The following is a 13,386-nucleotide window of genomic DNA, read 5'->3' on the forward strand; positions in this document are numbered from 1 at the left end:
AAAAATCAGATTAGGATATGGACCAATAAGAAGCACACAGAGTACTGGACAAAAATACCTGGCAACAAACACAGTAGAACCTTCATTAGGGAATCGTCCGAGAAAAGAACCGAAGAACTACTTCAATATAGTAGGGATAGGCTCAGAATAATTACAGGGTTACTAACCGTTCATTGTCCGCTTAGAGGACACCTGAATAAAATGGAGCTGTACAACGGAGACCTCAGTTGCAGATTATGCAACGAAGGAATAGAAACAGCTCTATATATCTTATGCGAATGTGCGCCACTGAATCACAGGAGGCAGGCAATATATGAATGTACGAAATTACGTCCAGAAAAATATGACGAACATCCAACACGGAACCTGTACAAACTAGTACAGGGAACGAGACTGATGAAATGGGTGTCATGAGAAGATGGGAGAATAAACGCAATAAGCCAAAGAGGCTGCAGTGTTTTCTGGAGACTTGAACTAAATGGACAAGTCAGACAGCTCCCAAGGTACCAAAAAAAAGACCCATTCACAAATCAGGGGACAGCCAAATGGAATAAATTCATTATTTTGGTTACGGTTATAATTTGACATACTTCAATGTAAAAATACCACCCCTACCTTCAACCCCCGTCGAATGACAGTTACAGCCCCAAATTTATTAAATGAGAAGTATAGGCTTGTGATATATCTTTTGAAAAGTATTTTAATTATCTATTCAAAAATGTTATTGCTTTCAAGTTTATAGCAACAATTAAGATAAAAAAATCACTGCAAATATTAAAAGTTTTACACTGGCTGAAGGATTTTGATTGATGGCCCTTTGGTATTCACCAATAAATAACATTTATTATCAATATTATTTTAAATTAAAATCATGTGGTTACCGAAATTCGATAAAATACATTCAAAACTTATTGCAATATACTCAAAACTTATTTCATGTCGAGGTATTGATAATAAGAAAGTAAGCAAAAACCATACCAATGTTCTTTTTTGATGGTATCCTTTTAAAAAAATGAATAATTTTCGTGGCAACGTTAGTTTAAAACGCCTTGTCAACTTGTTTTGTATGTTACAACATCAGTTGTCAGTATTTTAATTTAAGTTGAAAGTTCGTTAACTTCAAGTCTGACAATTGGTTAGATTAACGGAAATGCATAAAATAACAGTTTTACAATGATTGTTTAAGGAGATGAAACTCGAACACAACAGGAAGTAGCTCGCCTATTTCATGAGAAATTTCCTAATTTACCACTCATATCTCAAAGAACAATAAGCAAAATAGAGAAGCAGTTTCGCGAGCTTAGTCATGTGGGGCAGATAAAAAATGCAATGAGTGATGATTCCAAATTAGATGTGATGCTTGAGTTTGAGGAATACCCACATACATTGAATAGCCAGGCATCCACTACATTCAATGTTAGCCATACATACATACATACATATTAAAAGAAAAAACTAATTAATACAGTTTATTGTATGATTTTCACTGTAAAAGGTTTGGTTGTGGAATATCATTGACTTTAGGTCGATGATGGTCACTATCTTGCACTGATGAGTAGCTAATAAGCTCGAAACCGGTATGCAAGTGTGTCCGTTCCATAATTGAAGGTCGACTCTTTCAGTTGTATTGCCAATTGCATATGCAGGACATTTTCTGTGAAAATTACTGCACTGACGCCTGTCAGATATAATCCAACGCCCTTCGTGGTATTAGCCAGGGGAGTAGTTGTTTTCTGACAGACGTCAGTCCATTAAACCTACTGTGTAGGTATATAGAGACTGGCTTGAACGTTTGAAGTTCCATTTGCTTTAGATTTGTTTACTGCCAGTCTTCAAACATAGCCCACTGACTAATAAGAAAGTTTTTCTTCCTTATTCAGAGGAATCGGGCTAATTACGGATTTGCAGTTGGTTAGTACCTCGTCCACTAGATGGAATGACATTTTGTGATGTTCGCTTCAACTTCGGAAGAGGAATGAAATACTCTGAAAGAATTCCGATTTTCAATTGTGGAATATCATTGACTTTAGGTCGATGACGGTCACTATCTTGCACTGATGAGTGGCTAATAAGCCCGAAACCGGTCTGCAAGTGTGCCTGTTCTAAAATCGAAGGTCGACTCTTTCAGTTGTATTGCCAATTGCATATGCAGGATATTTTCTGTGAAAATTCCTGCACTGACGCCTGTCGGATATAATCCAACGCCCTTCATGGTATTAGCCAGGGGAGTAGTTGTTTTCTGATAGGCGTCAGTCCATTAAAGCTACTGTGTAGGTATATAGACTGGCTTGAACGTTTGAAGTTCCATTTGCTTTAGATATATTAATAACGTGACTATGTTAGATATATCTGGCAGGTTCACTCTCTTCACAGATGATACAACAATATTGTGGAAGGAAATAAACTCAGCAGAGCTACATAAAAATATATCTGATTTAGAAACGATTAAAAATTCGTGTGATGCTAATTTATTATCATTGAATATCTCCAAAACAAATATAATAACATTTAAAAATGTCTGCTAAATCAAATCAATCAATGCCACTCTGCTGAAATAGTTGACCTATTTGTTGGAGTATTTTGTGAAATAATGTCTTTCTTTGAAGGACGATAAATATTAAAAAGAATACGCTCCACTCCTCTGCATTTGCTCATAAAAGATGAGAGCCAACATCCTTCCCGTGCATTGGTTCTTAGGTGGTATTTTCAGAAGCAATAAATGGATTTAATCAATTATTCTTTTCGCCAAATAGTATTCACACTAACTACTAACAGTAAAGTAAAAAAATAGCATTTATAGATAATATTATCAACATTACTGCTACTCACCAACTGCTCTTGGGCTTGTTCTGGCATCTCCTGGTCTTCATGCTCGGGAACAACAATTTCATAGTCATTTTTTGGCTGCGGTAAACTACTGAGACCTACTTTTACGTGACTCCTCACAGAATTTTGATACATTTTCTGGGTTGCTGGAGTAGTGGTCACGTCAACTGTTCCGTCTTCCGGGTTTATATTCAATTTATCTCTGACAGATGGTACATAAGCACCCTGCCCACCTACTGGCACAACTGCACCGCTTCTGGGAGTCATGAACCCAACAGTACTGCTTGGGGTAGCGCTGCCATCACTTCTGGATGATCTAAAAGGGGTCGCCAGGAGTGTGTTTGGAGTGGAAACAGTTTGGTCTTGAGGCAATGCCCCACTGAAATCCGAATTGTGTAGAGGTGTGTTCAGACCTCCCTTCAAGGGAGTGTCTACATGAGTTAGGGCCATGATGTTCTGAGCCTCTTGGAGGATTCTGGAACGAGATATGTCACTTAATAATATGTGAAAGACTGATGTGGCAACAGAGCTTCTGTGTCATATAAGAATCTGCAAATACCCAAAAACTACCGAGTCTTCTGACATTCAATAATGCATGTAAATAACCCTACTCGAATATCCCAAAACTCTAGGACTACAATTGAATATATCAGTCGTAAGGTACAAGACTCAAATTCAGACATTGTCCTAAATTCCGACACATTTCTGTTTATATGACTGAAATAAGAAATTTACAAAATATAGATACATGTTAAAACATCTGATGATAAAATCCCACATTAATTAATTAGGTCAAGATTCGTATTCTACCTTACCGAGACACTGTCACAGTCGGGATGTCACCTTAAAGTTGGATGGCGACTGAAATTTGTGTGTTGTGCTCATTTGTAAAGTACTTTCTAATAAGATAAGCAGATTTCGACTTTAAGTTTCTTAACCGCAATTCACTACTAAATGAGTAAATCTGAATAAATTTCATGGGGTTGAATATAAAGTCTTCAAATTTTAATATAAATGGGGTTTAATGTTAGTATAATTAACGAATTGAAAAATTTAAATAGTGTCGGAATTAGGTACAATAAAATTTGTGTGTTTCCCAAATTAGACAGTGGGTGTCGGAAATGGGTACATCTGATATTTGGTAGATATGGTTCTGTTCCTTTCTATTCGCATTAAACAACATAAGTACACACATCGGAAAAGTCTTGGGATATTTTTAAAAATGACAATAATTTTTTTTTAGATCGCTTTAGGGAAAAAAAGTTGACAGGTGATTATTAAACGAATGTAACTTACAACAAAATTTATTAAATGGTCAAAAATACTGAGTGCGCATATAAGCAAAACCCGAAAAAAAATCATAATACAAAAAAAAATTGGAATCAGTACAAAGTATGGCCTCCACGCTGGTTTATTACGGCCCTACATCTATCGTGCATCGACAAAATGAGATTGTCAATGTCTTGTTGAGGTACATTTGCCCATTCAGCGATTAAAAGCTCTCTCAATTGAAACGTTGTGTGAATGTTTCCCATATGCGGAGTAATTCTTCGTTGAAGCATGTCCACACATGCTCGATGGGATTCAGGTCCGGTGATTGTGCTGGCCATGGCAATACATCAACTCCTTCGTTGGTGAGCCAGTCAGTCACTAGACGCGCGACATGTGGACGAACATTATCGTGCATTAGGTGGAAATTTTCACCAACAGCACCAGCAAACGGACGGACGATAGGTAGAAGAATGGTGTCGAGGTACTGTCGAGCTGTGAGGGAGTGATTTGGAAAAACGAGATCGGTTCTGCCGCCGATCATGATTCCGCCCCATAGCATTACTGTACCACCTCTGTATGTGTGGACTTCCTGGACGTGTCTCAAACGTTCATTATTTCCAGGTCGTCTCCACAGTCTTACTCGACGAGAATCTGGATGAAATCCAAATCTGGATTCGTCTGTAAACAAAACTGTGGCCCAATCATTTGCATCCCAGTTTTGATGTTCTTGACACCACTCTAATCTTCTACCGCGATTGCCTCTCGACAAAGGTGGACATCTAAGTGGCCTTCTGTTGTGGAGATCTGCTTCATGCAGTCGATTTCTGACAGTATCACGACCAATGGTTACCTGGTGCGTCTGCTGCAACACGTTAACCAACTCAGGTGCTGTGATTGTCGGTTGTCTTCTTGCGGTTAAGACAAAAAATCGGTCTTGAACTGCAGTTGTAGCGCGTCCTCGCCCTGGATGTTGTTCGGCTGGACTGCCAGGTTCACGGAAACGCCGCCACAATCGACTGATAACACTTTGGGAGACCCCCAAACGAAGAGCTACATCATTTTGTCGCATGCCACCTTGAAGAAGCCCTACAGCTCTATTCATCTCAGCCAATGGTAAGTGATGGCGTTCCATGTTAAAGCACAATATTTCCAGTTTAATTGCTGAGCAAGAACTGCATAGAATGTACAAACTCGACACTTTCAGATTATTCATTTTAGCCGAAAACCTACAGTTTGTAAAAAAACTTGATAAAAGATTAGTTACCGTTTTTGCAGGCTTTGTTCAACCCATAGAAATCTACAGGGTGGTCGAGTATACCAATTTAATCGAAATTAAACGACCTCGTGCATTTATTTTTATGATATTTAGTATGTTATAAAAATATCCCTAGACTTTTCCGATGTGTGAATATACCGTTTTGTACAGCAGAGTTTAAAAAATCTGTTTAAAATCTGTTTTTCCGTTAATCTTATCCAAATTCCGACACAGGTGTCGGAGTTCGGAATTTCAACTGTCTAAATTATGTTTGGTTTATGTAAACGAGTATCCTCTATTATTTTCACGTTAAGATATAATCATTTATTGTTTTTGCTTTGATTGCAGAATGTCAACAAAAAAAATATAAGAATAGCAACGATCTAAGACATGTTTTGGATTCCATAAAAAATGGCACAACTCGTTCAGCTGCAGCAAAACAATATAATGTCCCAAGAACTACGCCAATTGGAACTACACTAATTTGATTGAATACTTTAATTAAACACGGATTAATCTAATTTTTTTGTCGCCAAAAGACAGTAAGATACTTGCTAAGAAAGGAAGTAAGTCATTTCATGACAGATCTGGTAATAACAAGGAATGTCTAACTGTTCTTGTGACTGGCATCAACCAAAGCATGTTGTGTCACAAGTGCCCATTGGTTGGGGTATTAGTAAGTCAACCAGTGGATTAAAAGGGGGGGGGGCATTGAAGAAATTCACTGTATGATTAATTGAATCTGTGAAAAGAAACGTAAAAGTTTGCACCTGTCTAGTTGAACGACTGGGGACATGTAAAGATATTTTGGAGAGAAGCTCAGGGCTGATACTCAGTCCGTTGATAATTTTGAAAAGACGTATTAAATCTCTGTTTCCTGCGAGCCTCAAGATAAGGTATGTTCAAAATGCATTCCAATGCAGTATAGTCTTAGTATACACGCATCTTGAAGGCAATATATCGCAGGAAATTGTGCTGTACTGCCTCTAGTTTCACTTTTTCTGTAACGTAATGAGGGGACCAAACTGTGGAGCAATAATCTAGATAAGATCTAATCAGGGAAAAATATTGTAACGAATCTGAAACCGGCCCTGACCGATGTCTCAGTCAGCAACATGTGACTCACCGCGAAAGGAATGCGATCGACAAGCCACCGCGAAAAGTCTAGGCCAGTGCCGAAACAACTAGAGAAATCTAGCAAGGTCGTTACCGATTTATAAGGCCCGCTTCCCGTCCCGAAATGGCAGTCTGTATCTAGAAAGTGAATCGTGCGTTTAAATAAAGAATTCGAACTGTGAAGATAAATTAAGCGTTAGTTGCTAAGTGTTGTATATAAATTAGTTGTGATAGTGGAATATTGTTAAAAATTGATTTGCTTAAGACAGTTAATTCTTTAATTCGTTACAATATGTTGTAAAATCACGAGTGGTTCTCTTCATAAAGCCAAGTATCTTCATAGAATTTTGAATTACAGCGGAAATGTGTGATTTATAGCTAACTGTGAAGTCTAGGATCAAACCTAGATCTTTGGTTTCAATATCAGAAAGAAAGGTCCGATTATTTATACTATATTTGGAAGTGATTGGGTGGTTGAAAGCGAAGAATTTGGCATTTGGATGCATTCAAACACATACCATTTTGGGAACACCAGTTAGATAGGCAATCTATATCGTTTTGTAGACACAATGTATCAGCTTCACTTTTAATTATTTAAAAATATTTTAAATCGGCGGCAAATAGCAAAGCTTCGCTTTCATGGAAACAGCTGATTAGATAGTTGATAAAAAGGTTAAACAACAGTGGTCCCAAATGTGAACCTTGTGTGTTGTGAAAAACAATCCAACAAAAACCTTCTATTTCGAAATGTCTATTTTGTGGTCAAATTGATTTTCTCAACTCACTATAAACAAAACAAATAGCACTTGTACATCAAAACGTTATGAGGACGTTTATGCTAAAAAATGTCAAAGTTTATTATGGTGCTGCCACATTTTACCTATTCACATTAGTCTTGCCAGTTCCCGAAATATAAATAGCCCCCCCCCCCCCATCATATACACTGCAGCATTAGTTTGTCATTAAAACATAATAAATAGCAAAGCTATTTATTAAATGACACAATCGTTTAATATGCAAACATTCATTTAATAAATAGCTTTGCTATTTATTAAATGACACATTCATTTAATACGCAAACATTCATTTAATAAATAGCAAAGCTATTTATTAAATGACACATTCATTTAATACGCAAACATTCATTTAATAAATAGCTTTGCTATTTATTAAATGACACATTCATTTAATACGCAAACATTCATTTAATAAATAGCTTTGCTATTTATTAAATGACACAATCGTTTAATATGCAAACATTCATTTTGCTATTTAATAAATAGCTTTGCTATTTATTAAATGACACATTCATTTAATACGCAAACATTCATTTAATAAATAGCAAAGCTATTTATTAAATGACACATTCGTTTAATATGCAAACATTCATTTAATAATTAGCTTTGCTATTTATTAAATGACACATTCATTTAATACGCAAACATTCATTTAATAAATAGCTTTGCACATTCGTTTAATATGCAAACATTCATTTAATAATTAGCTTTGCTATTTATTAAATGACACATTCATTTAATAAGCAAACATTCATTTAATAAATAGCTTTGCACATTCGTTTAATATGCAAACATTCATTTAATAAATAGCTTTGCTATTTATTAAATGCAAACATTCATTTAATAAATAGCTTTGCTATTTATTAAATGACACATTAATTTAATACGCAAACATTCATTTAATAAATAGCAAAGCTATTTATTAAATGACACATTCGTTTAATATGCAAACATTCATTTAATAAATAGCTTTGCTATTTATTAAATGACACATTCATTTAATACGCAAATATTCATTTAATAAATAGCTTTGCTATTTTTGACACATTCATTTAATATGCAAACAATCATTTAATAAATAGCAAAGCTATTTATTAAATGAATGTTTGTGCGTACAGCGCCATCTGCCCGCGAATAGATCAAGAAATATCAAGGAGGTTACGTACAGCGTCATCTGACTGCGAATAGATCAAGCAATAATGTCGATAATTCTGTCAATACAGATCCCGAGCTTGAGAGGACAATGTTGAGAGTTACAAACATACATACATACATACATACAAACATACATTCATACAAACATACATACATACATACAAACATACAGGTGAAGCTAATATAAAGAGTGTAAAAAGACAAAACTACATTTTATTTGTATTACCTGTCAGTTTGAGGAGCTGGAGTTCTTGGAGTGGCAGTAGCTTGTGGAGTAAAAGTATAGTCACTCAATAGAGTGTCTGTTGTCTCAACTCCACTCTCTAAAGCAACCTCCCGCGCTACTTCACTGGCTTTGCCCAATTTAACCACCTGGTGCATTTCTTGATCAGAAATTTGAGGTTCTGGTAAAACCAACTTGGATCTCTTTTTGGCTGGTTCACGGTTTTCCAACATGGCTTGCGGAAAATCATTTTCTTTACGTTGTTTCAATTTCTGCTTATCCTTTCTCCGTTCTTTCTGAAAAAATAAATAAATATACGTTAAACATATACACTTGGTAATACTTATTAATGACAGTAGTATTTGTAACACCATTCACATACTTTTTGATTGAAGGAGAGTTTAATACGGCTTACATTTTTTATTTTATTCTATTGAGGGTTTCTCTATATTTTCAAGACTATCGGCCCGCCCGGCTCCGCACGGGTGCAATGCTGATACTAATTAGAAAATGAAAATATAGTATATTCCTGTCTATGACTTTTTTATGTAACTTTTTGTTTATACATATGTATTTTTATTCAGACTATTTTTTCATGTAAATTTAATTTTATTTATTTAATTTCAATTTAGTATGTAACATGTGTGACATTAATGGAAACTCATTGAACTTAATCAAGGATTGTATCTTACATTGAACCTTTTATTTATTGTTTTTTTACATAATTTTCAATTGTATTATGTCAACATTGTGAAGGCTAATTCATTTATAATATGTCAATAGAACCTAATTATATTATTTCATTTATATCATGAATATCATTTGTAATTTGTCAATTGAATATGTAATATGTGAATTTAATTGAATTGAATGTTTTTTTTTCAGTATATTTCTTTTAACATCTCCTGTAATTGGGTGTACACCTGTTGGAAATAAAGTGCTATCTACCTATCTATCTATCTATCTATCTATCATCTTTATTTATACTGTGACAATGTATTTACTATTGTAAATGAATCAGCTTCCCAACTAACTGAAGAGCCAGTACCGCTGCAATCACTATGTTCCTACATTTTAAATCTGTAATATCTTCGAAAATATTCATTTAAATTATATTCAAATTACTTAACAATAAATCACAAAATAATGACCATACTGTTCTAAAATAACGTATGTAGCAACAGTCTAGTCTATCAGTCTTAGTAAATATTCTCAAAGGCTTGAAAAAAATTATTAAAAACATCCAATCTATCCTCTATATTTAAAAACTCCAGAGATCTAACCGTAAAAGAAAATATACTATAGTTTGTTCTTTGAAAACCAATGGAAAATAAATTATTATGTTTTAGCATTCTTTGTGAAACTGCAAGATTTATTCGAGACAGCAAAAATGGGCATAATACAATACCATTTAATATTTTATAAATGAGAGAAATGTCAAACATAATCCTCCTTTTATCCACTGCAAGCAGCTTTAATTTATGGAGAATAAGGCCATTAGTCCGGTCAAATTAGACTAAAAATAAGAGGGAAGGTACATTAATTTACAACAAGCTGCAAATGTGTGTAATTGTTCAAAACATAGTTAAAAAAAAGATTTTAAAATTCCGACTGATTGCGATGCCTGGAAAAAAATGTATTCGAGGTCAAAGGTCAAAAAACTCGAAAAAAATTGGTTTTTCACGATTTTCAGGAAAACGGTAAGTTTTTTCATAAAATAACCCCAGATAAAAATTGTAGATCATAAAATTCTCTACAAAAAATGTACTAATACTTTTTTTTCTTAGAGCCACTGTTTCTGAGATACGACGAGTCAAAAAGTTGTAATCGTCATTATAACATACAAGTCACTACTTCTTTTTGATTTTCAAAGTTTTTACATATGTGATTGCTGTGTAAATTTTAATTTGTGAATGTTGTGTAAATTTTAACTTGTAAATTTCAAATGTAAAGCCAAACATGACTTGCTACAAACATATTGTATTATGTAACGTAGTCAAATAAATATTATTATTATGCATAAGTATGCCACGTATATACATCTCTGAAGTTGTAATTTAAGTAAAAATATTTTTCTATTGGTATACATAAGTATAAATATAAGAATATCAGGTAGAATGAAATCCAGTCCCAACACCTGTCTTCCTGTTCAATTGTGTGCGTGGCTAGGGTCGTATACCTGCTTTGTGTCAGAATGTCCAATAAATAAAATACCATTAGTCTTGAGCGCCACGCTGTAGTGAAAATAGGTGTTTAACCTAACCTATTTCGTGCTGTTTCGAGTTTTATAAAAAAAATGTCCGAATATCATTTTATTTGACTAATACAACTATTGTTGTTAGTGAAGATGTAGACTTACTCGTACTTCTTACGGCTCGAACCCCACCTGAAAAAACTATTTTCTTTCTAAAGCCAGGAAAAGCTCAAAGTCAAACTGAAATATATTCGTCAAAAAGTTTATCTACTTTTGCAAAGAGTCAAAATCATGTACTATTTTCACAGGCAATAACTGGCTGTGACACGACGTCTGCATTTTACAGGAGGGGTAAAGCAACAGTCTTTAAAATGTTTGAAAAAACCAGATTTAGTTCAATGTGCTCAAGTTTTCAAAAAAAAGTAATTCGACTCAACAAGAAATTATCATCAACGGGATTCAGTTTCTTCTTTCTATGTACAAAGCTCCGAAAAAAACCACCTGCTTAGTTAAGTATCGATATGCATGTTTCGTAAATAACGCTAAAAATAAGAAACATGTGCAATTAGCTTGTCTTCCTCCAACCTCAGTTGCTGCTCATCAACATATTTTCCGGGTATATTACCAAGTTCAAGTGTGGCTTGGTTATCAGCTAGACCCAAAAGACTGGGGTTGGAAGTTGGTCGACAACGCATTAGAACCTATTCAGACTTTACTCCCACCTGCGCCGAAAAAACTGCTGCACACATTTTTTTTGCAGCTGTAAAAAGGGATGCAGCGCTAAATGTGTTGTTGGAATGTTGTGTTCTCTGGAGTGTACACATTGTCGAGGCCAGTCATATTCTAATGCTGAATCACCAATAGTGGGGGATTTATTCAAATGAACCACATACCAACGAGGAAACATGCGATACATCACTCTTGACACAGTTTACCTACACTCAGGATGAACATCAAGAAGAAGAAGATCAAGAATAAGAAGAAGAAGAAGACCAAGAAGAAAAACTACAAGAAGTATTTGAAGGTTATGACCCAGATGAATAAATTTTTACATCTTTTTAATTTCAATCACTTTTATAATTTCCAACCCTTCCTAATATATTTTATTATGCAAATTTTCAATTTGACAGAATCACAAGACATGTGGAATAGGCCTACTGGGAAAAACACGTTAAAAAAAACGCGCTAAGTACACTACCTCATAGGTGGCGTGGAAACGTGTGCATATAATGACGATTACAACTTGTACAACTTTTTGACTCGTCGCATCTCAGAAAAGGTGGCTCTAAGAAAAAAAGTATTGATACATTTTTTGTAGAGAATTTTATGATCTACAATTTTTATCTGAGGTTATTTTATGATAACACTTACCGTTTTCCTGAAAATCGCGAAAAATAATTTTTTTCGAGATTTTTGACCTTTGACCCCGAATAAATTTTTTTTCAGGCATCGCAATCATTCGGAATTTCAAAATATTATTATTATATATAAATATACACGCGTTTGTAGCTTGTTGTAAATTTATGTACCTTTCAATGTCTAGTTTGATCAGATTACATAGTCATGATCAGCAACGAGATTTAGATCTAACCTATAATCACAATATCTCAAGAATTTACTTATTAACTTATTAACGTTATATTGTGGTGACCAAATAATTGGACAATATTCAAATTGTGATCTGACCAACCCAATATACACTGACCTCACGGTTTCCAGAGACAGATCCTTTCAATTCCTTAAAGCAAATCCCACTAATTGATTATTAAGCTCGCTAAAACTGAATTGAGAATCAAGAAATATTCCCAAATCATTAACCAGATCATTGTCTTTCAGCAAATGAAGACGATGGGATCTTAATTTTCCGTGTACTAAAAGAAATCTTGAAGCTTTTTTTAAATTTAGAACTAACAAGTTGAACTTACATCAATCAGACAGATTATCTAAATCCCTTTGAAGTAAACTAATATCATTATCATTCAAACCTATTGAAAATAATTTGAGGTCATGAACAGTCTTTGAAAATTCTCAATTTTCTGTACAATTTTCTCGTAAACGATAAGAGACAGAGTGTCGGTTAAATTGTGGCAAAGTTGTGTATTTTGTAGAACTATTCAATGATGTGAAAAAATCGAATATAACTCTCTTGGTCCTAGAGATATACAGAAGAAACTAAAAAATCCCAAATTATTTTTTTGCCTATATCTTCTTAATTCGCAGACATATTAAAATTCTGTCCAAATTTTGCGATTGGCACTTGATGTAGGCTATCAGAATATGTCCATGAATCTTTTATACAGGGTTTGTGCCACCCCCATCTTTGAATTTTTTAATGAAGACCAGTATTTTTTGTTGTAGTTTTTGTATCGTCGACGTTCACTTCATACTGAGAAATTGAATTTAATTTTGAATTTCGGGGTGTTTCGGTAATATTTGAACCAATTTCCACAATTGTATACAAATATTACCGAAACATCCCGAAATATAAAATAAAATATGATTTCTCAGTATGACGTGAACGTCTATGACCCAAAAACTACGACAAAAA

General features: G+C 34.4%; 1 protein-coding gene across 1 annotated transcript in view; it reads right to left on the reverse strand.

Moving 5' to 3' along the window:
- The window catches only part of Cdc5 (cell division cycle protein 21), a 38,728-nt gene that overhangs the window by 17,635 nt on the left and 7,707 nt on the right, over positions 1-13,386 (reverse strand). Inside the window, exons 4-5 of the mRNA XM_023161524.2 lie at positions 8,648-8,940; positions 2,830-3,301 (exon numbers count right to left, since the gene is read on the reverse strand). Of these exons, the coding sequence (XP_023017292.1) occupies positions 2,830-3,301; positions 8,648-8,940 (765 nt within the window). The remainder of the gene's footprint in view (positions 1-2,829; positions 3,302-8,647; positions 8,941-13,386) is intronic.

Source organism: Leptinotarsa decemlineata, unplaced genomic scaffold (genome assembly GCF_025532065.1).
Source record: "Leptinotarsa decemlineata unplaced genomic scaffold, Ldec_3_MD MMD2_tig00026374_RagTag_RagTag, whole genome shotgun sequence".
NCBI lineage: Eukaryota > Metazoa > Arthropoda > Insecta > Coleoptera > Chrysomelidae > Leptinotarsa > Leptinotarsa decemlineata.